General features: G+C 42.3%; 1 protein-coding gene across 2 annotated transcripts in view; it reads right to left on the reverse strand.

Annotated features, from left to right (window-relative positions):
• The window catches only part of cd164 (CD164 molecule, sialomucin), a 32,985-nt gene extending 11,345 nt beyond the window's left edge, over positions 1-21,640 (reverse strand). The window contains exons 1-5 of one of the 2 annotated variants that reach the window (XM_070885666.1): positions 21,461-21,640; positions 18,276-18,368; positions 4,652-4,726; positions 288-356; positions 49-117 (exon numbers count right to left, since the gene is read on the reverse strand). In XM_070885666.1, the coding sequence (XP_070741767.1) occupies positions 49-117; positions 288-356; positions 4,652-4,726; positions 18,276-18,368; positions 21,461-21,521 (367 nt within the window). In that variant the 5' untranslated portion in view covers positions 21,522-21,640. The remainder of the gene's footprint in view (positions 1-48; positions 118-287; positions 357-4,651; positions 4,727-18,275; positions 18,369-21,460) is intronic. The other variant, XM_070885667.1, reaches the window with a different exon arrangement.
• Positions 21,641-27,705: the final 6,065 nt, after the last annotated feature.

Consider the following 27,705-nt stretch of genomic DNA (forward strand, 5'->3'; position numbering starts at 1 on the left):
ATAAAGGATCACAGATACCCACAGAAACCAATCAGATTCTCCGATTACCTGAAGTAGAAGAGTTTGAAGAATTGGTAGTTGAAGCAGGAATTGGAACTGCAGTTGTACTTACAGGGGCTGAAGGACAAGAAAAGCATGAAAAGCACTTAAAGTAGCCAACACAACTTGTACCAACAGATTGCATCACACAGTACAAGTCGTATTTACACAGAATTTAAAGCTACAATATCCTAGGATTGATGAAGGATCACAGTTAGCCACAGAAACGCATCAGATTCTCCCATTACCTGAAGTAGAAGAGTTTGAAGAATTGGTAGTTGAAGCAAGAGTTGGAACTGCAGTTGTACTTACAGGGGCTGAAGGACAAGAAAAGCATGAAAAGCACTTAAAGTAGCCAACACAACTTGCACCAAGTCCGTCCTCAACAGATTGCACACAGTACAAGTCGCATTTACACAGAATTTAAAGATACAGTATCCTGGAACTTTCATGGTTGTTAAAAATTGACTTTTTAAAATCCGGTTCCCATTCTCTAAAGGGACACTTATATCAGACTGATGTACACAAGCATTCTCTCTCCATATCACAAGAGATGGGGTTAGCAGGACTTGTACTTTTATATAAAAAACCATCCAAAAAGGTTAAAATGTACTTTTAAAATTGCTTACTAATTAAGATCTGTTGTATTAAAGGTAAAGCCAGAAAGTTGGATAGAGGAAGGCTGAATGGAGTGTGTAGAAGCAAATGGACATCTCTTTCACTCAGAGACAGCAACATGACAATGCAGGAAAAGACAACCATTAGGGGAATGGCATTAATTAAATTCAACACAGATAAATGGGAGTATGTTGGAGAAAAAGAGAATGGAAATATAGTCTACACAGTAAATATTCAAGAAAGTAGATGCCCAAAAGCACAGTACTGCAACTGCAACCTAATAGAGATTAGTAATGCATAATTAGTTCTTTAAAGCAGGATTGCAAGTGAAAAAGCCAAATAAATTGGAATAGGGATACTGAATGCAAAAAGGTGATTAATCTAATGATATTGCTTGGGCCACTGCTGGAGTACTATATGACATTTTGGATATTCCATCATAAAAAAGACATTGGAGTCATGGAGAAAAGTACACCATTAATTCACAAAAAAGATACCAAGGAGGAGAAGCTATTGGTACAACATAAAACAAATAAATGTAAAATGGTATGTATTAAAGAACAGAAGGTTGGAGGAAGAGCTCCACATTATGAAAGGATAAATAGAAATTTCCACATGTTAATGAATCAGTACCAAGGAGGCATAAACTCAGGATTAAGATTAAACACAAAAGAGGTTAGATAAATAAAAGAAAAAGACCAGGGAAATTGTTTACAATAGATAGCTGCAGTGGGCTAGATGCCTCCTGCATTCAAATTTGTACAACTCTGACAGTGCAGTCTTTTATTGAAGTACCCAAATTATTGATTCTACAAGACCAAGAGATGGATACTGAAGCTTTATTCCAAAGAGTATATACACCATAAAACAGTCACCACAGTCACATCATGCAAGAGTACTTTGCAAACTTCAAGAATTGCATTACATATAAATATGAGCTTTAACAGACATCTTCCTCACTAAGTGTACAGTTAAGATGTTTCCAGTAGTTTAGGTTGAAATCTGCCACTTAAAACAAGAACAATGTAGATAGTTTTAAAAAGTTAATCTGGGTTTTAATGATAAAACCTAAAATTCAATGCTGCAATTCTTGTATTTAACATCTACACTGCATAACTAGCAGGTACTTAAGTTTTCAATGGCAAGGTGCAGGTTACTGACGGGTATCGTACAGAGGCTCCATAAAATACATATCATAGAAGATAGCTGCTTACCTCCCCCCACCCCCGCAAGCATATTTGGGCAAATTATCCAATATTAAACCTCTTTTACGCTGGTATGCACTTAGTTTGGAGTCTGGGAGAGTGGCACGTGTGATCAGTCTCTCTCCATGGCTACATTATTCAATCCAGCTCCCTTAACCAGGCAGCAGAATCATAGGCCCAGTAAAAGAAAGTATGATTCTGCGACCTGGATTAAGTAGGTAGATTTAGTATCAACACAAGGAGCCAACTCACTGATGGCAGCCTCCTGGAATCCAAACTGCTTGAAGTGTAAAGTGGTTTCAGGAGCTCTCCTTACAAAGAAAGTAAATGGGATTCATATGCAAACTGGTGTCATTTTACTGTTATCAATTAACATTGTGTTACAATAGCAAATGACACCTTATAACAAGTAATGCAAGGTGACCACCAAAATAAAACCAGCATGCCTGCGTCAAAAGATTAGATAATACCATGTTTTGTTACAAGTACCACTTTTAAATAACTATTTTTGTACAAATTTTAGCTTTAGCAGTTTGGAAACTTTAAGGAGGAGTGAGAGTCCATGTCAGCCTGCTGCCATCAGCATTGTTATTTCCAGCAATAAGAAACATTGAAATGACAACTAGCTATATTTTTGCCAATTGTATTTTTACAATTTATTTTATGTTCAGCAAGGTTAAGGAAGTCAGTGCTGGGAATTGGAATACTTTCCATAGGCACCCAGTACCACCAAACATTGTCAGGTAGATGCAGAGTAGAGCTCCTTTTAGTCTACTCCAACATGACTCAGACCACCTTAGGAGGAACACCCTAATGTTCCAATTCAGTGAGTCAATTCTCCACCCTCATACACCAGCCATCTTGTGACCTCAAGCGAGACTGCCAATTAGTGTAAAATTAAATTAGTTTTATGCTGTATGCCCACTAAAACTGAATTGAGACTGCCAAAATCCATTTGATATAATCCCATTACAACTAGCAGCCAGAGGAAACTTTCATCCCACAAGTGTGGGCTGGTTCTGAACCCAGAGGTGAAAGACCATTGTCTAACCCATTGCATCACCCAATTCCAATACATTGTTCTTTTAAATTGGATTTCAGGAGCCTGGAGTCCCGGTTTAATTAAACCAGGTTAGGCTCTGCCACAGGACTAAGCAAATTAGATTTAACAGCATTAATGCTGGGAGCTGGCTCAAGAATGGCAGGTTCTCAAAGTTTGAATTTAAATATGAAAGCACATCAGAATTCTGGATACAATTTTAGGCACCCCAGCAGAAAACAAAATGGCTCCTGCTCAAAAGATCCAATCGCCACTGCAAAACATTAAGATTGAGAGGCACGATAAGCCACTACAAAAATTATTTTGAATGTTACAAACAAACTTTATAAATTATTATTGTGAAGGCAAGTGGCGTTTAATGTCATGGTCAAATACTTTGGGAAAAGTATGACACCAATCCCAATGGCATGAGAGATTTATAAGCAAGCTTACCAATTGGATCGAGCCCAGATCAAGAATGTTTAAATTCCAAGTAGAATTTCCAAGTAAATGGCTGAGCAGTAGGGAGATATTACACAAGTATCAACAACTTTGCATTTTACATAAATACCACTTTTTAAAATTTCGATTTAAGTGTAAACTAACTTGGTGGAGGTAACCAGTTTGACTCATTCACACAACAGCCATATGGCATGCACCTCGCACTCAGACGTTGTGCGTGCAAGAAATTTCGCTGGTGTCCGGTAGCAACCCTCGGATTGTCAAACAGTCTGCCATGACAGGACTGGTAACAGTAGGTAGAAACACCTGCCCAGCAAGCAAGTTATAACAGGTTTGCATGCCAGAGCTGCATACTGCTACTCTGTGCAGCTGTGACAGTGCCTAACCTACATGCCAAGGTCAAACCCCTCTTTCTGGACCTGGATAAAATTTCAGAGCTGAAGTTTAAAAAATAAAATCAGAGGAACAGAGCCATAAAATGTTGGTCACAATACCTCACCTAGAATTGGGTTATTGGATTTTTAAAAAATATTTTTAAACTACTTAAAGTTTACCCATTTCAGGAAATAACCTCGAATGCCAAGTTTTTCCAGATTTGAATCACATGTAAAGAGTTCAAGACAAACACACTTCCAACTGTTTTACTTCTAATCAAGGTGCCCTCAGCTTAGTTAAATATAGATATTTAATATGCAGTAACACTGACTGAAAGGACAGCATATGCATGCACACTGGTTAGTAACTTGGGAGAACACAACTTGAGAAGTCTCAATTCATGTGGATGCTGTGGGGCTTCACCTTGATATATTAAGATTGGTGTAACACTAGTTTCTTATGGCAATATCCATGTAGTCATAAAGCCCCCCCCAAAGATTACATAACCATCTTAAGTCACAACAGGTATCAGTTTTTAAACACCTCAGACTTTAATTCTAATTTTACCACAGCCTTTAATTCACTTACTAATGTAGTGTAAGTTATACTACTAGAAACTTGGTATACTCTTTAATTTTCTCCTTTTGCAGAATACCAAATACACAAGTATCGCCACGATGAAGCAATTTGAAGCTTTGCCTTTCATTTCAGTCTCCATTTGCTTCTAAATTTTCACCTATCTTCTGTATTCCTATAAATCTACTTATTCCATTTTATAAAAAATAAATGTAATCAGCAAATTGGGACAACAATCCAACCAGCATTACATTTTACTGCAAGTGCTATCAAAATTGCAACCATTAAAAAGTTGCACATTTCAATACACATTTACTGAATTGAATGTTTCTCTCACCTTCACACATCGTCTCATTCACCGCCAAGCAATGTTTTGGTATAAGTGAAGTGTTGGCACATCTACTTTCACTATCTGGAACACATTAAAAAAGACTTGTTTATTTGCAACAGTAAAATGCTCTGATTGGGTCCCCTTAATCACATGACCCGATTGCTGATTTATCTTCTTGGAGGATAAGACACACGCAGCAATTTCTTTGGAATGTGTAATTAGAACTGCCGTGTGTAATCAGTGACTTTGCAAAATGTAATTCGAGCCATTCTGACTCGAGACAGGAGAGAGCTCACTCACAGGCTAAGACCTCTGCCCGACCCACCCCAAGTTCCTGCCCCATCCCCCAGCCAAAGTTCCTGAGCTCGACGTGATTTGTGGTTCAGTCCCACTTCCGGCTTCCTCGAATGTTGCAATCCGCATGTGTGACTGGATCGAGCATTCATGCGGCAGAGTCCAAGACGCGCATGCACTGAAGGACACAAAAGTTGTTGCAAATAATCACGGTTTAAAAAAGTTAGCAACTATACATAGAACCACAGGTTTAGAGCACAAGTTCATTGCGTTGGAGCCTGCTTCGCCCTAGAGCATTCCTAACTAATCCCACTAGCCAGCTTATTCCCTATAGCCCTGCATTTTCCTCTTAAAATTAACTTTTTCTGAGAAATGCACTTGTGGAAAAATATTCCATGCTTTAACATACAATTTAGAACTATTCCAACTAGGACACTTTTTACCAAGCATTGCATGGAAATCTGGGTGGCAGAACAGCAGTCATAATTCCTAGATGTTTCAACACAGCTGAACTTTTCACTTACTATAGAACCTATTTGCCATTTCCACGCCTCACCCACCAACCACAGGATAAAGTCTCACATAAGACAGTGCAGCACTGCATAACCCCCCCACCCCGGACAGTTAAAAAAATAAATTATGTGGAAGTTGCTGACAAAGCCAACATTTATTCTCCATCCCTAGTTACCAAGAAAGTGGTGGCAAGCCTTCTACTTGAACTGCTATTGTAGCAGTTTGATACAACCGAATGGCTTGCTAGATCACTTCAGAGGTCATTCAAGAGTCAATCACTTTGGTGTGCGGCAGTAATACATATAGGCCAGATCAGGTAAGGACATAATTTTCCCCTTTCAAATTATCTACTTTTCTCTTGCAATGTAATTGTCCCTAAAAAGTGAACCAGTTGGGTTTTTAAAATGACAGTCCAACAGGTCACATCGAAATGGTCGCATTTTAAACCAGCTTTTATTTTCAGAATTTTTTTTATTTTTTATAAACTTAATTCAAATTCTTAAACTGCCATGGTAGGATTTAAAGTAATTCTCTGGATTACTTGTCCAATAACGTAAGCACTCTACTACCATACCAAAAACATACTGTTATTCTAATGGAGAAGTTATCCCAATTATTTTATATTAGATTAGCTTCTCTGTTAAAGTAGTGATAAGTGTTATGTCTAGGCTAGTTACTTAGGGCTCTACAAAAATAATTTCCATATTGTGTGGGGTGATAAGCACTATTGATAGAAACAGAGTACAAAGTTCCACGCAGTCAGAAGGGCAAACCAATTACGGTTCATCACCTGCGGATCACTAATGCAACAGGTCAAAACCCCAGTTAAAGACAATGCAGTTTGTCATTAACTGGTAAAAGGACTAAGTCACAATTGCTGAACAATTTGCATGAAAAAGGAACAGGAGATTCCTCCTAATGAACCAAGGACGACTTCAAATGCAAAACTCACTTAAAGGTTGGAGATCATTTAAAATGAGAAGCATGTGATTGTTAGCGCTAACAGTCAGTAGAATACCGCTGGACTTTTCCACCTTGGGAATAGATTATCCATTTTATGAGTGGATAACCAGCCTGAACTGACCAAGAACTCTGCTAAAGGTAGGTAAATTTCTTCTCGGTTGTCACCTATCAATATCAAGGCCACCAAGACCACCATATCTCTAGGTCTGGACAAAATATTTGTACCTTCAGACTGCAATATTTCATGGCAGAAATAATTTTTCTGCTCAAAGCCAGGATGTCAGAAAATGATATTTTTTTTTCCACCTTTGCAAACTCTGCTCAGCAGGAGAGATTTCATTTTGCCTGTTCACATCGTTTTAATATAGTGGAGAAAGCACAGGAGATTCAGCAGCTGGCATACTGCCATGGATGAGAGGAGATTCTTCACCGCAGTCAAGGCCACCTACGGCCCAAGCATCAAGGACCCACACAACTGCTGGCCAAGAACACAGGCAGTCAGGACCCGCTGGAAGGAGCACTTCGAAGATCTCCTTAACCAGAGACTCTACCTTTGACTAGCATGTCCTTGACTCCATCCCGCCACCACCTCAGCAAAACTCCAGCCCTGCACAAGGTAGAAAAGGCCATTCGCCAGCTCAAGAACAAGGCAACGGGAGCAGATGGAATCTCCGCTGAAGCACTAAAGTATGGCGGAAAATGCATGACCTCAGCTCTCCCATCTGGAAGGAGGAGCGAATGCCGGAGATTTCAGATGCAGAAATCGTGACCATCTTTAAAAAAGGGGACAAGTCCGACTGCGCCAATTACAGAGGAATCTCCCTGTTATCAGCCACTGGGAAAGTCGTCGTTAGAATCCTCCTCAACCGTCTTCTCCCTGTGCTGAGGAGCTCCTCCCAGAGTCCCAGTGCGGATTCTGTCCACTACAGGGTACAACGGACATGATTTTTACAGCACGATAGCTGCAAGAAAAATGCAGGGAACAGCACCAACTTTTGCACATGGCCTTCTTTGACACTGTCAACCGCGAGGGACTATGGAACGTCCTCCTCCGTTTCAGCTGCCCCAAAAAGTTCGTCACCATCCTCCGCCTGCTCCACGACAACATGCAAGCAGTGATCCTGACCAACAGATCTATCACAGACTCAATCCACGTCCGGACCGGGGTCAAGCAGGGCTGAGTCATCGCGCCAACCCACCTCGATCTTCCTCGCTGCAATGCTCCATCTCACTCAACAAGCTCCCTGCTGGAATGGAACTAAACTACAGAACCAGTGGGAACCTGTTCAACCTTCGTCGACTCCAGGCCAGATCCAAGACCATGCCATCCTCTTGTCGAACTACAGTACGCGGACGACGCTTGCATCTGCGCACAGAGGCTGAACTCCAAGTCGTAGTCAACATCTTCACTAAGGCGTACGAAAGCATGGGCCTTATACTAAACATCCGTAAGACAGAGGTGCTCCACCAACCTAACCCCACCACACAGCACTGCCCCCCAGTCATCAACATCCACGACACAGCCCTGGACAACAACATGGACCACTTTCCATACCTCAGGAGCCTATTATCAGCAACGGCAGACATAGACGACGAGGTTCAACACCGCCTCTTGTGCGCCAGCCCAGCCTTTGGCTGCCTGAGGAAGAGTGTTCGAAGATCAGTCCCTCAAATCTGCCAAGCTCAGTCTACAAGGCCTGTAGGGATACCCACCCTCCTGTATGGCTCAGATGTGGACCATACAGTAGACACCTCAAATCGTTGGAGGAATACCAACGATGACTCCGCAAGATCCTGCAAATCCCCTGGGAGGACAGATGCACCAATGTTAGCGTCCTCGATCAGGCCAATATCCCCAGCATCGAAGCACTGACCACACTCAACCAGTTCCGTTGGACGGGCCACATTGTTTATATGCCTGACAAGACTCCCAAAGCAAGAGCTCTACTCGGAACTCCTACACAGCAAGCGTGCCCAAGGTGGGCAGAGGAAAAGTTTCAAGGACACCCTCAAAGCTGCCTTGATAAGTGGTGCAGGCTCAAGGGGCTGAATGGCCTACTCCTGCACCTATTTTCTATGTTATGACAAAATGCAACATTCCCAAACACCATTCTAAGTGGAGGAATTGCATCCGGGAGGGCGCTGAGTAGCTCAAGTCTATTCAGACGGTTCAATTACCATAATCTGAAACTGAAGAGGAGTAAATGTGCATTCATACAGCGTGAGGTGGTTTATCTAGGATTGTGGGTTGATGAAAATGGACTCCAACCAGTTAAGGAGAAAATGCAAGCTATCATGACGAACCAAAAAATGTTACTGAATTGTGATCATTTTTAGGCTTGGTCCAATATTATGCTCGTTTTCTTCCCGGACTAGCAACGGTGCTCGCACCACTCCATTATTTATTAAAGAAAGGTGTGCGTTGGATATGAGACAAAGAGCAACAGAATGCATGACACATGCAAGCGACGCTTGAGCAGTAAGTGCTCTTCTCGTCCATTATAATCTGACTCGTGAACCAAAACTAGCATGTGATGCCTCTGGGTATGGTGTGGGAGCAGTGATCAAAAGCGAACAAAATTATGCCCAGATTGAGAGAGAGAGGCTTCGGCAATTATATTTGGTATTAAAAAGTTACCAGTTTCTTTTGGGATGCCAACTCACTAGTATCCGATCACAAACAGTTACTAATTATCCTAGGCCCAAAGGTGGCAATTCCATCTATGGCGTCTTCCAGGATACAAAGATGGGCTATTTTGTCTCACTACCATTACAAACAGAGTATTGTACGTCGAAGAATAATTCAGTGGTGGATGCCTTTTGAAGGTTGCCTCCTGAAGATTTCAAAATTGGCCGTGAACAGTCAATCTTCACTCTAGATGTCGTTAAGAACTTTCCGGTCACTGCCTCAGTTATTGCAGAGCACACAAAGATCTATGGCATCTTCCAGGATACAAAGGTTACAGCAGGCTTATGAGCACACCCTGCAAGGGTGACGCATTTAGATGAGGGGAAAAAGCCCTTTTATCATGGTTGGCACGAATCATCATGCGAGTAAGGATATCTAAAATGGAGCCCCAAGAGTAGTCATTCCCAACACATTACGGGCCAAAGTCTTGACGGAACTTCACGGTGAGCATACTGGCATCATAAGCATGAAAGTGGTGACCCGAAGTTTTATTTATAGGCCTGGATTGGATAAAGGCTTAGAAGTATTAGTAAGCAAGTGTACTGTCAAGACTGCAGGACCATGCCAGCTAAAACGCCGCTGCATGCAAACATGGACTTGACCAAAGAATACAATTGCCCGAAAATTGCGGCCTCTCCGGGTGCGATATCGTACACACCCAAAGAGGCCTCACAAATGCTGGTTCTCGGCGCGCGATGCGCATGCGCCGAGAACCAGCATTTGCAATCAAAATGTCTTTTGTCCGAGCACACGCATCCCCAGGAGAAGGACATTTGCGGGGCAGAGATTTAGGCTATTTGCCCAACTAATATCCTTCAAACTCTTACGCCTGGTAAAACACAGAAAAATTAAATCACTCATTTTTAAATTAAAAACCCTGTTCATTAAGGTTAAGTTTATTTTTAAACTTTAAAAAAAAATGTAAAAATTTAAAAATGTTTTAATAACTAAAATTTAATTAAATTTTAACTACGAGGTGTTTTTAAATTTATTGGGTTGGGTGTGTGTTTGGGGGGGGGGGGGGGCGGTGGTATTCTCAGTGTAATGGGAGCTCGTAAAAACAGAGCTCCCATTATCAATGAGAATATTACATTATGATTGGTGGTCCAGGTCCATGTGATCCCAGGTTACACTTACACTCCCGTAAATATATGTTCCTCCGGGACCACCAGGTACTTTTGGAAAAAATATTCGGTCGGAGGCGTCCACCCGCAGCAAGCCTCCGACCGCAATTTTTGGGCCATTGATTTGAGTGAGGGGCAGTGATCATTTTCTGGTTCTAATCAATAGCCATTCGAAATGGCTGGAGGTACAGCATATAGGGATATCTACAACTAGAGCGTACATTGGATGAATTGTGGGACATTATTGCATGCCATGGCCTGCCCAAAGAAATGGTGTTAGATAATGGACTGCAATTTTGGTCTATGCTATTTGCAAATTTTGCTGGACAATGGTATCAAACACACATTGGTAGCACATCATCCTGCTTTGAATGGTGCAGCGGAGAGGTTGATTACGATTGTCAAGGAGGTTTTGCAGAAACAAGCTCTACAGACCGGATCTTCGGTGACCATGAAGCACAGATTAGCGAGTTTTCTTTTCAAATACAGAACTACGCCCCATTCTACAACAGGGTACACACCTGCTAAATTATTGACAAAGTGTAGGCGGAGGACGCATCTGTTTATTGCAACTGAACTTTGTCCGATAAGGTAGAGAAGGCACAATCAAGTGCAAAAACGCCATTGTGATTCCGGTACTAAAGAGCAGTGCTTTCAGAAGGGTGATCAGATCAGAGTTCTCAGTCCGTCGAAAAGGGCAAGTACATGCAAATGGGACATTGGTACAATTATTCGAGTATGTGGCACCAAGCAGTACTTGGTCAAAATTGGTGAATACTTCAGGAAGGCTCATGTGGATCAAATGTTTCTAGCTAGCGATGCACCTTTGATACCACGAGTAGATAATTATGAGCTTGACATGAACGATGATCAGTGAGCTGGCAGGTCCAAGTACTTCAACAGACACAACATCCATATCCCTACCAACTCAGATGCAGCTGACTGAAGGTGGTTCTGTGGGCATGGGACAATCTCAGAGTGGGGAGTTGGGGTTCAGTTGAGAAGAACAAGCAAATGCAAACCAACTAGACAGGGTATTCATAACTCGGAATATCAAGATTTTAAAGAAAAAAGCTAACTAGGACTGATGCAAGGGTTTCAAGAAAGCTCAAGACACAAAGATAGAGGTCAGGAATCCTGGGCTACATGACCTGAAAAACAGAAATTCCCCAAGACTGTCTCCAGAGTCAAATAAGAATATCAAAAATGGGCATAGACAGCCAACTGCAAAGAAAATGGAGGTCAGAGCAGGAGGAAGCTAAAAGCTTACAAGATACACAGGCGCAGCAGTCAAATTTGTAAAATTGTAATCGTAAATAATGTTTTGAAATATTGTATAAATATCTTGCTTCTAAATAAAAAAGGGGGAAGCAGTGGAATGTATGCACCCGAGAGTATGCTCTCAGGGTTGTAGATGCTAGCCAGCCATGTGATGTTCACAAGACTCCATAAAACCCCAGCCAGTTGGGTTCAAGGGATCCATAATGAGGCATATGGTTGTAAGCCTGGTGGATGAACTGGTAATGTGTAGTGTGATTGTTAAACCTTTGCTCATAAACTAACTAGTTCTTGATAGCAATATGTTGCTATGAATTCTTAAGCAAAGAACCCATGAAGCAAATACAGAACACCCTGATACTAAAATCTCTAACCATCAGAGCATGTGGATTAGTTCATAACTCCAACCAAATGCATTCCAAGTTTCTTGTGCAAGTAATCACGAGGTCTACTGCTGGGTAACCCATTGAGCAAAACTTCCCCAAACCATTTAGAGGCAGCAACACCTGCTTCACAATATTGCTGGCCATCCAGGTAGGAGGTATCCTTGTGGTATTTTATGCATCCAGTGCACGTCATTAGACAGTGGTCTCTGGCATCTGCACTCCTATCTCAAAACAGGCAATATTTATCCTAAGATGGCAGCCATAAGGTGGGAAACTTTTAAGAGGGTGTGACTGCAGCTTTACTACTGGTGCTGAAAAGGCTCTGTGGCACAGACCGCAAGTTCCAAACCTGGGTACACGCATGAACTAGACAGCAGAGTGCTTATAAAGTATCAAGCTCAAGGCAGGAGGTTGGGAGGTGTGGGGTGAAGGGAGGGGCACATCAGTTGAGAAAAATAAATCTAGGTAGAAAAAAAAAAGGCAAAAACTTCAGTTTACACTAAAAAAAAATCTAGATTGCCATTGCACCAAAAATAAGATAAGACGACCAATTTGGGTGGCGGGGGGAAGAGGAGGAGAAGAGAAAAATAATTTGGTTAGAAGTTAAGCTTTAACAACCAAACTTATAACAGCAAGCAAAATGCAGGGAGAACCAGCTTCCACAGAAGTAACAGCAATCCCCTGCAAGCTCAGGTGATATGAATCAGAGGAAGTGGAGAATTACACATTTTGCTGCTGTAGCGCAGAGACGTCTCAAATAGAGGGGAAATATTTCTGAAGACAACTCGAGACTTTTATCAAAAGGTGATGCCCATTGCTACATAAGTCCACTCTCACCACCTCTTCCATTCTCGTCAAAAAGACAAATTACAGTTGGTCCCCAGTAACCAGGCCACGGTGAATTCATAAGCCCAGAGCAGCTTACTGTCTTGGTCCAAACATCCACTTATTTCAGGCCAGCATTGTTTTGTATAAACATAGAACAAGGCTTCTCATCTAATATAATTTGGAGTCACATGACTCATAGGACCTCTGTCCCATATCTACATTTGGCCGTGTTCTTTTTCAGGTGCCCAAAGAACTACTTCTCAGAATGCCCTCAAGAGCAATTACCCCAACCAAGCAAGTTCATAGAATCATACAGCACAGGAAGCCCTTCGGCCCATCATGCCTGCATCGGCTCTTTTGAACGAGCTATCCAATTAGTGCCATTTGATATGGGGAAAGGAGGCACAGAGGAGAGTGGACAACTCAACCAGAATAAGCAGACAGTAGTATAGTGCGAATGTGCAAAACACATTTTAACTTCACAAAGTATCTGCTTTTACAACAAGTCTTGTCAAATACAAGGTTAAGTGACTGGTGACACTCGTGAATTCCTGGAATGCAGGCAAACAGCACAAGCAGGTTACAAGCCACATCCGGCACCAAACCAGGAGCAGAATCACATTTGATGACAGGCAGAATAGTGAACACCATTTAGGAGTTCTGGTATTACATTACAAGCTATATTGGCACACTGTCAGGATGAGACTGATCCTTCATTGCTAACTCATGATACAGGCAATTCTATTGCAGAGCATTCAGATTGCATACTCATCAAAACATTCCTCAGCCTGCTACTCAAATTATTTAAAATGGTCACGATTATCTCCATCAATTTAAATATACACATCATTTCCACTGGATCATTTTTATTAAGGATGTTACTCTGGTGTTACTTCTCATGGTAAAGTTTTAAATCATGGTTTACAGCACAGAGTAAAAGGCACAGGTCTACATTGTATGTGCCAGCTCTGCTCAAGCAATCCAAAACCAGTCCCATTGCCCTCATCTCCATGGTCCCATGCAGTACATAAATTCTGAAAAGTGCTTACATTCTCAGATTTGAAGTTTCAACTACAGTATTATTAAGCTTGTTGAAAAATGACAGCTGTTAAAGGGATTATCCAAAATGGTTGGCTAATGTTGCATTAAAAGTAGAATATTTGGGAGCATTCAACAAAAAAAGATTCAGAAGCCTGCAGAGATCCTCGAGTAAGAGAACCTGGCAACTGCACTTGGTTTTGTTCAGTTCATCGTTAATCTAACCCACAAATTAGCCCATCCTTTCATAGTTGACGAGCTTTCTGTAATCTGATGATTACTGTATGACTATGCCTAGTTACTTTATCTTTCTCTGCAGGTTTAGATACAGGCCATTTTGGTGCCTTGTACCTAGTCAGAAAAAGATTAGTTTGAGTCAGTTTACATACATACGCATGTATGTATTATAAATGTTAAAAAGCACAGGATTCATTTGCTATTAGCTCCTTTTAAAATACAAAAATGTGATTAAGATCCAAATTGCTACTGAGGGAAACGACCAGAAAGAAACACACTTGAAAATATAACAATGAAGGTACGGCTGCCCACACCTGAACTCCCAATCTCATATGGGCTGCTAGAAGGAGTGGATGATGAAGTTGTTCAGCTTGACCTGCCAATAGATGGCTCAAGAGCAAACTAGATAACAGCCTGAGATTTGGTTGCTTGCCCATCTTCTAGATGATGGAATATTACAAGAGGAAGAATGTAAATAGAGACAATGGAGAATAATTATGGGAAGGGGAGGAAGAGAAGGAGAAAGTACTACGCTAGTCCTGAATTTATTCTGTTTAAGTCAGTAATCCTTCCAATGTCCACATCCCACCAAAAAGATCATATTTTTCACCTTTTTGCTCATTTAATATCACTACCATCCGTACTGACCAACATCATTGTTAGCATTATGATGGTTTGTAAGTTAAACCACTCACAGATTGTGTCTTTTACTTGAACCACAGGACTTTTCTTTTTCTGATGGAGCTGCTGTTACAGAATATCCTGGTCCTAAGAAATTGGAATTCTGCTTTATTCAAATGCACACGTTAGTTGAATGTTGGGGGTGGATAAACAAGCTTTGCTTACATTCCGCCCAGGAGTTGCAAGGGGGAAAAAAAAAAAGTGTTTCTCAGACATGGAAGTGGCAAGAGAGGAAAGTGTTTGGTATAAAAAAGGAAACTGGATAGCTATGAACATAGTTAACAGGAGGCATAAAAAGCAGTGGCATGTAATTTGAGCTCGCCAACACATTAGATATACAAAGAGAACAGAGATTATATTACATATATTTAACAATTACTAAAAGGTCCCATTTCACTTAACTGTTCTCTTTCTCCTCTCCACCCTCCTGCCACCTGATTCCCAAGCCCATAAAGACTGAACAATTATTTTAGAAATAATGCAAATCACTTTGGTACTAGGCAGAAGATATTTGAAGACAAACATCATTTATTCAGATAGGCCTTAATGAAGGATTGACTTTCACTCCCTGAACTTATTAAATCTTCCAATCACAACATCTCAAGATGTTGTAATAACCGTGTTATCAAAACAAAGACACAAATATATAACAAATCCAGTCCGCAAAAAACTGTCTTCGAGAAGGCCAGAAACTTATTGCGTTCAAACAAACTACTGGCGCTGTATAATCCCTGTAGGCATTTTCAGAGCAGCGCCTCAAAACAAATTGGTGGGTAGTTCTTGAGCGGAACAGATATGTAGTACTTACAATGCCACTAAAATCAAGGCACATATCCCATGAAATCACAGTACTTGTAGTAAGTAAATTTAGACTTAGAAAAACATGTCCCTTATACCCATTAATTCAATGAACAAGTGTTTGAGTTCAACGCAATTGTACTTTAGTGAGCAAGTTTTATAGTTGGCATAATTTTAAGAAAAAAACAGCATAAAAAAGAATCCACATTTTCAAACTTATTTCCCTGCCAGCATCTCTCTGGTGGTGCTGCTCACTTTCAGATGATGTACTATTTGTACACAACATAAAACTATGCATTATTCTACTGCTAATGTGGAACCATGCTTAAGTTGCCTTTTCCCCAATAAGTTCTGAATCTCTTGGACGGGATCATAATACAAATATCTATTTGAGATTCTAAGAATATAATATCACTGAACATATACAAATACTGAAAATGCAAATAAGCCAGAGACTAGCACTAAGATTGTGAAGTATGCAAAAAAGATAGCTCGAACCAAGAATTTCATTTTTATTCTGGACCCCTATCAGCAACCAAAGACCACTCAAATTTGAGATAAGGCCATTTGGCTCAAACTTCATCCCTCTGCATATCCCAAAATTCCCAAAGTATGCAATTAATTTTGAGCACTACTAAATATGTGTGTCTGTAGAACATTCCCCAACAGATTATATTCAAATAATTAAACAGTTGGAAAATAGATGGTTTAATATCTTTTAAGTTTACTTTTCACTCATTTAAATGTATGCTCTCATGACCTACTAGCATTGTCTTCATTAGAATTCTAGAACAGGAGTCCATTCAGCCCATTCTTCCTTTATCAGCTCCACATCAACTTTTCATATAGCACCTTTAATGTAATAAAATGCTTGAGCTTTTTACTCCAATCCCATTTCCCTGCTCTTTCTTCTATATCTTTTACGATTCCCCTTCAAAACATTTAAACGTACTTTGAAATAATGTTCAGTTTCTTCTTCTTCGGTAGTGCCTTGGTGTAGAGGATGACTTGCTTCCACATTAACAGAAGTTCTAAGGTGGCTGATAAGTCTGTCACAGGTGGGGCAAGGGATGGTTGAAGGTACGGGTGGTGGGATGCTTGGTTTGTCGTACACGCCTTCCGCTGTTGTTGACTTCCATGTACTCTCGACGAAGAGACTCAAAGTGTTCGGCGCCTTCTCAAATGTTTCTTCTCTACTTTGAGCGGTCATGGGCCAGAGATTCCCAAGAGTCAGTGGGGATGTTACATTTTTTCAGGGAGGCTTTGAGGGTGTCCTTGAAGCATTTTCTCTGCCCTCCTGGGGCTCGCATGCAGTGACGGAGCTCGAAGTAGCGTGCCTGTTTCGGGAGTTTTGTATCAAGCATGTGGACTACGTGGCCTGCCCATCAGAGCTGATTGAGCGCGACCAATGCTGCTGTGGATGTTGGCCTCACATAGAACACTGATGTTTGTGTGCTATCCTGCCAATGGATTTGCAGAATTTTGCAGAGGCAACGTTGGTGGTACTTCTTTAGTGCGTTGTGGTGCCTACTATACATTGTCCATGTCTCAAGCATAAAGGAGAACAGGAATTATCATTACTGCTCTGTAGATCATAAACTTGGTGCCAGGTTTGAGATCTTGGGTTTCAAACATTTTTCCTCAGGCGACTGAAGGCTGCACTGGCACACTGAATGAAGCAGTGTTGGATTTAGTCATCGATGTCTGCCTTTGCTGACAGGAGGCTCCCAAGGTATGGAAAGTGGTCCACACTATCCACAGTCTTGATGATCGGGGGGCAGTACTGTGAGCCAGGGACAGGTTGGTAGAGAACCTTCGTCTTATGGATGTTTAATGCAAGGCCCAGACTCTCGTATGCTTCAGTGAAGGTGTCAATGATGATTTGGAGTTCGGTCTCTGGGTGTGCCGAAGTACTAAAAAGCATGGCAGAGAAGTACTCTTGGAGCGAATCCATTACCTTATCACTCTTATCTGGAAGGAGGAGAGCAGGCCCGACGATCTCAGAGAAACTGTAATAGTGGCCATTTTCAAGAAAGGTGACAAGACCGATTGCCGTAATTACAGATGAGTCTTTCCATTGTCTACCACAGGGAAAATTATCGCAAGAATCCTCCTCGATCGTCTCCTCCCAGTGGCCGAAGAGATCCTCCCAGAGTAGCAATACGGATTCCGCCCACTTAGAGGCACAACAGACATGATTTTCAGCACGCGACAAATCCAAGAAAAACGTAAGGAGCAAAAAGCTCAATGTTCAGTTTATTTTATCTATCGGCACCATTTAATATTTAGCTACCTCCTTTAACCTGGTCTAGACTGTAGCGCTTGAGATTCTCTGAATTTGAGCACACAGTCTAATATAGAAGTTAATGTTGCTAATTATGTTTAATTAAATTTGTTATATTTTTAAATCAATATTCTGATGTTTTCATCTATTCGATATCTTAATTGCAAGAGGATTCTGTTTATATGGTCTATACCAGAACTACAATGATCTGTTTTTATTAGAAACAGATGCATAGCAATAGAACAGTCCCAGATAGTCTCCAGCCTGCCTCAAATGTATTCGGTGGAAAATTGCCAAGTTATTGCAAGAGCTGTACTCACCAAAGTCCATGTCTAGGGTTTTATTTTAAAATGCTGTACCAATCAATTAATACAAAAAGCTCAAGTTTGCTAGAGTGTAATTTATATAAAGCACAATATGCTGGAATCTATTATTTATTCAAATCCATGACTTAAAAGAACTCACCTAATTACTGGTAGTTCTTATACTATAAAAAGAACACAGCAAAATATTTTACCTTTGCAGTTCAGCCAGATGCAGCTCAAGTTGGCACTTGTGTGGTTCACAGAGGAAGTACAGTTAACACAATCCTGAAAATGTTGGCATTTCTCTAGAAATATGTAGTAAAAAAGTTAGTCAGTCCTAAATGTTATGCACAGTGGTTTGTTTCTAAAGTTAAAACTGAATACAAAATAATCAGCTACTGTATTTCTTTGGTATTGAAATACTAAAAACACAAGCAGTCAACATCAATATAGGAAATAGCTTTAAACACAATTTAATGTAGCAAGACACTAAGTATTTTCAATGGAAGAAAAAAAGCACACTTCTGGATTGTATTACTGGCACTACAACCACTTCCTACAGGATCCCAGAAGGAATCTCTGCTCCTCAGGAAGTGGTGTGCAATGCGAGCATAGTTGCCAAGAGCAGCAAAATCAGGTCAGGCATGACATTTTTTTTTAAGTATTTGATCTACAAGTTTGCCTAATCAGTGCCAAAGTTACACGATGAATTTACCCAAATCAGAAGAAAGACTACCCTGGCCCAGGAACCTCAAAAAAAATGAATTTATTAAAATTGTGATTACATATTTTGTAGCACACTGGATCAGGAATGTCTAAACTGTTGTCGTTAGCCCACAAGTTGCCCCGAGCCCTAGGAATCTAGACCACAATGTTCTGCAAACTCAGTCTGTTTGTTTGCCCAAGAGGTTTGAAAAGGACTGCTTTAGTTCTGTTACTTCAGTGGTAGATAAATCCTAAATCAGAACACCAAGATCTGCTAGTATCCACAACTTGAGGCACACACAAGTTAACAAGAACATGTATTAAAATATTACATGCAGCTCCCAAGGTTTCACATTACACACTTTGCAAGCCATGAAGACAATAAGCTTGGAATCCCCCTACCATAGATGACTGTTTATTTCTCCAAATAGTTGTTCCGCAACAGCATTAGAAAGTAGCCTTCCCTTTCTGCTACCAACTCCAATTGACACCAGCAGGCAACTGCAGCATCTATTCTCTTTAATCTCTGCTCAGAGATGGTCAGAGCAGGTATACTTTATTTTTATCTCTTCTATAAATTTGTATGTATGCGTATATAAACATCCAGTAGAACAAATAAGGGTTGTATGCTTTAGTGCAGGCAATAGCTCTTCCTTCAGCACTAAAACTGGCCCCTGACTTAAAACACTAAATATAAGCAAGTTATTTTTTGAGCAATAGAACCCCAACCCTGTACACAAAATAATCTCTGCTGAAACACAATGCATTTTGAACAGTGCAACACATTATTGCAGTGTACTTTGCAATGTAGTAGGCTTGAATATTCCACTCTCCCAGATCCCTGGTCTCTGGTCAGAGACTGGCCAACAGACAGAGGGAACATTAGACACTTGAGTTTTTCAGGGACTGGGCTGGAGGAGTTAGAGGAAGTTATCCCAGGCCTATTTTACACTTGGGTGTATAGATCATCTAACCACCTTTCAGCTGAATGGGCTGCTTACAAGGATGGAATTGCCGATAAGAGTGGCGAGGAAGAGAAAACAAGAGTCATTATAGCTTTTCAAATAACTATTTAAATGCAAATCTAAAAGAATACTAAAATTAGACATCACTATCAGTCTCTTAAAATTGCCACAATATGGTTATGTCTGTTCATTTCTATTTAAATAGAAAGAGCTGCTCCCAAACTTTGATAAGCTGCTGTTACCAGTGGGAACTCAAGTGAATCTCAGCAGTGATGCTGATTTAAACAGGGTATTTCAGTGGGGTACTTCCTTCCACAATCTGCAGGGTTTTAAAACCCAAATTTGAATTTCACCCAATTACTGCTACCCTATATCCTGTATACATAGTCTTCACTTATTCATTTTTTAATTATATTCATTCTCAGGATAAAGGACCAGCATTTATTGCCCAAGTCCAGTTGCCTTCAAGATGGTGGTGATGGGCCTTGAACTCCTGCAGTTCATGTGGTGAAGGTACTCCCTATGCTGTTTGGTAGGGCGTTCCAGGATTTTGACCCAGCCAACAGAAAGTCTTCCCCCCCCCCCCCCCCACTTTGATGGTATCCTGCACTTTTATTTTTAGAAGGACTAAAACCCATAAGGTCCAAATTCATCTCTTGCCACATCAGATTTAACAATTTGTTCTGTGACCATACAAGCCTTTTCTATTTTGAATAAAAATAGAACAAAAATGGTACATGGTTAATCATATTCGTAAACACTGAAAGTATTTATACAATATACTCCTGTCATAGCCTCAGGACCCCCCAACTTGCTTCACTGCTAACACTTTGAAGTGTTGGTCAAGATTGGGGAAAATAGAAACAAAGCAAAAAAGGGGGAGGGAGGGAAAAAGGAGAGAAATAAAATATTTTACTACCATAGGCACCATTTTGGACCCGGGGGTGGATAGTGGGGCTTGAGCTGGCGCCAGGTTGACAACTTGGTGCATCGCGGGACCCTCCAAGAGGGTGCGGGGGAGGAGACTGGGGGTCCCCGGGAGAGCAGGCCGCTCACCAACTGGTTACAAAAACCCACATTCAATGTCAGTGACCGTCTAAAGACACCCGGAGACATGTTCAGTCACAACACTGAAAACCCCGGCCTCCCACAGGTAAAATGTCGGAGGCGGCCCGTAGGCTGGAGAGGGGGAGTAAGGGGAGGCCAGCGCCCGGATTTTAGGCCTGAAATATTACGGGGATCTCCCCGAGTGATCGGTCGCTCGATGCCACAAACGTTTGCTCAAGCCCCATAAACAGATTAGACCTGCCGGGGGCGGGCGGAGCGGACATTGGGAAAAGTTTGTCTCAAAGGGAGAAGGGAATAGATGTGCTCAAGGTCCCTGCAAAGGCGGAGGTGACCGCTGACTCCCGAGGGCCCGGGGGCGGAGGTGACCGCTGACTCCCGAGGGCCCGGGGGCGGAGGTGAGCGCTGACTCCCGAGGGCCCGGGGGCGGAGGTGAGCGCTGACTCCCGAGGGCCCGGGGGCGGAGGTGACCGCTGACTCCGAGGGCCCGGGGGCGGAGGTGACCGCTGACTCCCGAGGGCGGAGGTGACCGCTGACTCCCGAGGGCCCGGGGGCGGAGGTGACCGCTGACTCCGAAGGCCCGAGGGCGGAGGTGACCGTTGACTGACACGGGATTCGAGCCCTGGTGCAGCTCGCGCCGCCTCCCCGGGAATGGAGCGTACCTGCACACAGCCTCGCGCTCCAGCACAGCAGTACGACGCCGCACAGCACGGGCCAACGCATGGTGACAAGCAGCGAGCCTCGGAGTGCAGCAGGCGGGCGATCACTCACAGACAGACAGAGCCGCTCGCGCCGCTGCTCTCGAGAACTTCCTGCTGCAGCTCACGTGACTGCGGTGCCGGCTGTCCTGGGGGGGCGGATCTGGGGCCACCGGATTGGCTAAATCCGGTTAGTGCTCAGGAAAAGTGGGAGTGCTGCGTTCGCCTCGTCATCTCCCGTGTTTTTATGCAACGCCTGTAACAACCACGTTTACGGTTCCTGGAAGATACTTGCACATGATACTTTTTTGAAAAATCAACGAGTTGTTTCCGATGAACAACGATTTCAAGTTGCATTGTCTTAAAAAGAAAGACTTGCATTTATATAGCGCCTTTCACAACCACTGGACGTACCAAAGCGCTTTACAACAAATGAAGTACTTTTGGAGTGCAGTCACTGTTGTAATGCAGGAAACGTGGCTGCCAATTTGCACACAATCAAGCTCCAACAAACATGACCAGATAATCTGTTTTTGTTTCGCTGATTGAAGGATAAATATTGGTCAGAACACCAGGGATAACTCCCTGCTCTTCTTCGAAATAGTGCCATGGGATCTTTTATGTCCACTTAAGAGAGCAGACGGGACCTCGGTTTAATGTCTCATCGGAAAGACGGCACCTCCGACAGTGCAGCACTCCCACACTACTGCACTGGAGTGTCACAGACCTGCACCACCATTCAATATGATCATGGCTGTCATATGAGGAGAGACTGGATCAACTGGGCCTTTATTCACTGGAGTTTAGAAGGATGAGAGGGGATCTCATAGAAACGTATAAGATTCTGACGGGACTGGACAGGTTAGATGCGGGAAGAATGTTCCCGATGTTGGGGAAGTCCAGAACCGGGGGACATAGTCTTAGGATAAGGGGTAGGCCATTTAGGACTGGGATGAGGAGAAACTTCTTCACTCAGAGAGTTGTTAACCTGTGGAATTCCCTGCCACAGAGAGTTGTTGATGCCAGTTTACTGGATATATTCAAGAGGGAGTTAGATATGGCTCTTACGGTTAAGGGGATCAAGGGGTATGGAGAGAAAGCAGGAAAGGGGTACTGAAGGAATGATCAGCCATGATCTTACTGAATGGCGGTGCAGGCTTGAAGGACCGAATGGCCTACTCCTGCACCTATTTTCTATATTTCTATGCAACTTCAGTACCCGATTCCTGCTTTTTCTCCATACCCCTTCACCCCTTTAGCCGTAAGGGCCACATCTAACTCCCTTTTGAATATATCTAATGAACTGGCCTCAACAACTTTCTGTGGTGGAGAATTCCACAGGTTCATAATTCTCTGAGTGAAGCAGTTTCTCCTCATCTCGTTCCTAAATGGCTTACCCCTTATCGTTAGAACTGTCACCCCTGGTTCTGGACTTCCCCAACATCGGGAACATTCTTCCTGCATCTAACCTGTCCAATCCCGTCAGAATTTTATATGTTTCTATGAGATCCCCTCTCATTCTTCTAAATTCCAGTGAATATAAGCCTAGTCGATCCAGTCTTTCTTCATATGTCAGTCCTGCCATCCCGGGAATCAGTCTGGTGAACCTTCGCTGCACTCCATCAATAGCAAGAATGTCCTTCCTCAGATTAGGAGAACAAAACTGTACGCAATATTCAAGGTGTGGCCTCACCAAGGCCCTGTATAACTGCAGTAAGACCTCTCTGCTCCGATACTCAAATCCTCTCTCTATGAAAGCCAACATGCAATTTGCCTTCTTCACCGTCTGCTGTATCTGCATGCCAAGATTCAATGACTGATGTACCATGACACCCAGGTCTCGTTGCACCTCCCCTTAATCTGTCACCATTCAGATAATATTCTGCCTTCCTGTTTTTGCCACCAAGGTGGATAACCTCACATTTATCGACATTATACTGCATCTGCCATGCATTTGCCCACTCACCTAACCTGTCCAAGTCACCCTGCAGCGTCTTAGCATCCTCCTCACAGCTCACACTGCCACGCAGCTTAGTGTCATCTGCAAATTGAAGATAATACATTTAATTCCTTCATCTAAATCATTAAGGTATATTGTAAATATTGTGTTCCTTGGTGGATAACCAAGGAAATAAAGGAGAATATCAAATTAAAAACCAATGCGTATAAGGTGGCCAAGATTAGTGGGAAACTAGAAGATTGGGAGAATTTTAAACGACAACAAAGAATGACTAAGAAAGCAATAAAGAAAGGAAAGATAGATTACGAAAGTAAACTTGCGCAAAACATAAAAACAGATAGTAAAAGCTTTTACAGATATATAAAACGGAAAAGAGTGACTAAAGTAAATGTTGGTCCCTTAGAAGATGAGAAGGGAGATTTAATAATGGGAAATGTGGAAATGGCTGAGACCTTAAACAATTATTTTGCTTCGGTCTTCACAGTGGAAAACACAAAAACCATGCCAAAAATTGCTGGTCACAGGAATGTGGGAAGGGAGGACCTTGAGACAATCACGATCACTAGGGGGGTAGTGCTGGACAGGCTAATGGGACTCAAGGTAGACAAGTCCCCTGGTCCTGATGAAATGCATCCCAGGTATTAAAAGAGATGGCGGAAGTTATAGCAGATGCATTCATTATAATCTACCAAAATTCTCTGGACTCTGGGGAGGTACCAGCGGATTGGAAAGCAGCTAATGTAATGCCTCTGCTTAAAAAAGGGGGCAGACAAAAGGCAGGTAACTATAGGCCGGTTGGTTTAACATCTGTAGTGGGGAAAATGCTTGAAACTATCATTAAGGAAGAAATAGCGGGACATCTAGATGGGAATAGTGCAATCAAGCAGATGCAACATGGATTCATGAAGCGGCAATGATGTTTAACTAATTTACTGGAATTCTTTGAGGATATAACGAGCATGGTGGATAGAGGTGTACCGATGGATGTGGTGTATTTAGATTTCCAAAAGGCATTCGATAAGGTGCCACACAAAAGGTTACTGCAGAAGATAAAGCTACGCGGAGTCAGAGGAAATGTATTAGCATGGATAGAAAATTGGCTGGCTAACAGAAAGAAGAGAGTCGGGATAAATGGGTCCTTTTCGGGTTGGAAATCGGAGGTTAGTGGTGTGCCACAGGGATCGGTGCTGGGACCACAACTGTTTACAATATACATAGGTGACCTGGAAGAAGGGACAGATTGTAGTGTAACAAAATTTGCAGATGACACAAAGATTAGTGGGAAAGCGGGTTGTGTAAAGGACACAGAGAGGCTGCAAAGAGATTGAGATAGGTTAAGCGAATGGGCTAAGATTTGGCAGATGGAATACAATGTCGGAAAGTGTGAGGTCATCCACCTTGGGAAAAAAAACAGTAAAAGGGAATATTATTTGAATGGGGAGAAATTACAACATGCTGCAGAGGGACCTGGGAGTCCTTGTGCATGAAACTCTTTTAGAGTCTACCTGCAAAACATAAACATTAAACTGTGCCACCCGACCTGGGTGACACACCAGACATTTACAAGGCCCTTTTTTCCTTTTTTTTTTTTTTTTTTTTTTTGCGTTTTTTTTTGGTTTTTTTTTTTTGCTTTTTTTTTGGGCACTAAAATCACAATTTCTCCGGTGCCCCCTATAAAAGGGAAGGGGACACTAAAAGCACCGGCAATTAAAACAAATTAAACTTTAAAATGTAAAATCAAATTAAAATTTGGTTGCCGGGCGTGATGATGCACTCCAGTCCCTCCGGTGCCCACCTCTCGCGGAAGGCCGCGAGCGTCCTTGTGCATGAATCCCAAAAAGTTAGTTTGCAGGTACAGCAGGTAATCAGGAAGGCGAATGGAATGTTGGCCTTCATTGCAAGAGGGATGGAGTACAAAAGCAGGGAGGTCCTGATGCAACTGTACAAGGTATTGGTGAGGCCGCACCTGGAGTAATGCGTGCAGTTTTGGTCACCTTACTTAAGGAAGGATATACTAGCTTTGGAGGGGGTACAGAGACGATTCACTAGGCTGATTCCGGAGATGAGGGGTTACCTTATGATGATAGATTGAGCAGACTGGGTCTTTACTCATTGGCGTTCAGAAGGATGAGGGGGGATCTTATAGAAACATTTAAAATAATGAAAGGGATAGACAAGATAAAGGCAGAGAAGTTGTTTCCACTGGTCGGGGAGACTAAAACTAGGGGGCACAGCCTCACAATACGGAGGAGCCAATTTAAAACCGAGTTGAGAAGGAATTTCTTCTCAAAGAGGGTTGTGAATCTGTGGAATTCTCTGCTCAAGGAAGCAGTTGAGGCTAGCTCATTGAATGTATTCAAATCACAGATAGATAGATTTTTAACCAATAAGGGAATTAAGGGTTATGGGGAGCGGGCGGGTAAGTGGAGCTGAGTCCACGGCCAGATCAGCCATGATCTTGTTGAATGGCGGAGCAGGCTCGAGGGGCTAGATGGCCTACTCCTGTTCCTAATTCTTATGTTCTTATGTTATGTTCTAACACAGATGAGATTGCACACAGGGAGGTTAAAGTAACAGTGACCTCAGTCTTTATTAAGACACCCCAAAGTGAGGAACAGGCCTTAAGGGCTTGCTTATATACAGTGCTCCCAAGGGATGCTGGGATCTTGGGACTTCAGGAGATGCACTCTCTGGTGGCGGAACATGAGAGTGCATGCTTTACAGATACACAACAAAAACGGTACACAATATTCAAGGTGTGGCCTCACCAAGGCCCTGTACAACTGCAGTAAGACCTCCCTGGTCCTATACTCGAATCCTCTCACTATGAAGGCCAACATGCCATTTGCCTTCTTCACCGCCCGCTGTACCTGCATGCCTACTTTCAACGATTGATGTAACATGACACACAGGTCACATTGCACCTCCTCTTTTCTTAATCTGTCACCATTCAGATAATATTCTGCCTTCCTGTTTTTGCCACCAAAGTGGATAACCTCACATTTATCTACATTATACTGCATCTGCCATGCATTTGCCCACTCACCTAACCTGTCCAAATCACCCTGCAGCCTCTTAGCATCCTCCTCACAGCCCACACTGCCACCCAGCTTAGTGTCATCTGCAAACTTGGAGATATTACATTCAATTCCTTCATCTAAATCATTAATGTATATTGTAAATAGCTGGAGTCCCAGCACTGAACCTTGCGGTACCTCACTAGTCATTGCCTGCCATTCTGAAAAGGACCCGTTTATTCCTTCTCTTTGCTTCCTGTCTGCCAACCAGTTCTCTATCCACATCAATACATTACCCACAATACCATGTGCTTTAATTTTGCACACTAATCTCTTGTGTGAGACCTTGTCTTAAGCCTTTTGATAGTCCAAATACACCACATCCACTGGTTCTCCCTTGTCCACGCTACTAGTTACATCCTCAAAAAATTCGAGAAGATTTGTCAAGAATGATTTCCCTTTCCTAAATCCATGCTGACTTGGACCGATCCTATCACTGCTTTCCAAATGCGCTGCTATTACATCTTTAATAATTGATTCCAACATTTTCCCCACTACCGATGTCAGGCTAACCGGTCTCTAATTCCCTGTTTTCTCTTTCCCTCCTTTTTTAAAAAGTAGCTAATGTAACTCCTTTTTTAAAAGGAGTTACATTAGCTACCCTCCAATCCATAGGAACTGATCCAGACTCCATAGAATGGTGGAAAATGACCACCAATACATCCACTATTTCTAGGGCCACTTCCTTAAGTATTCTGGGATGCAGCCTATCAGGCTCTGAGGATTTATTGGCCTTCAATCCCATCAATTTTCTGACTAATAAGGATATCCTTCAGTTGCTCCTTCTTGCTAGACCCTCGGTCCCCTAGTATTTTCGGAAGGTTATTTGTGTCTTCCTTAGTGAAGTATTTATTCAATTGGTCTGCCATTTCTTTGTTCCCCATTATAAATTCACTGATTCTGACTGCAAGGGACCTACATTTGTCTTCACTAATCTTTATCTCTTGACTTATCTATCGAACCGTTTGCAGTCAGTTTTCATGTTCCCTGCAAGCTTACTCTCATTTTTTTTTGTTCCCTGCAAGCCTCGATTTTTGTGCTCAAAGCCCTGGATTGGGACTATGAACCCACAACCTTCTGGCTCAGAAGCAAGAGCTACAGCTGACAACAAAAATATGTTGCAAGCACTGTGGAAGTGTCTCAATATGCCTTACTGCACTGCGAAAGTGCCA

This window comes from Pristiophorus japonicus, chromosome 7 (assembly GCF_044704955.1).
Source record: "Pristiophorus japonicus isolate sPriJap1 chromosome 7, sPriJap1.hap1, whole genome shotgun sequence".
Taxonomy (NCBI): Eukaryota; Metazoa; Chordata; class Chondrichthyes; family Pristiophoridae; genus Pristiophorus; species Pristiophorus japonicus.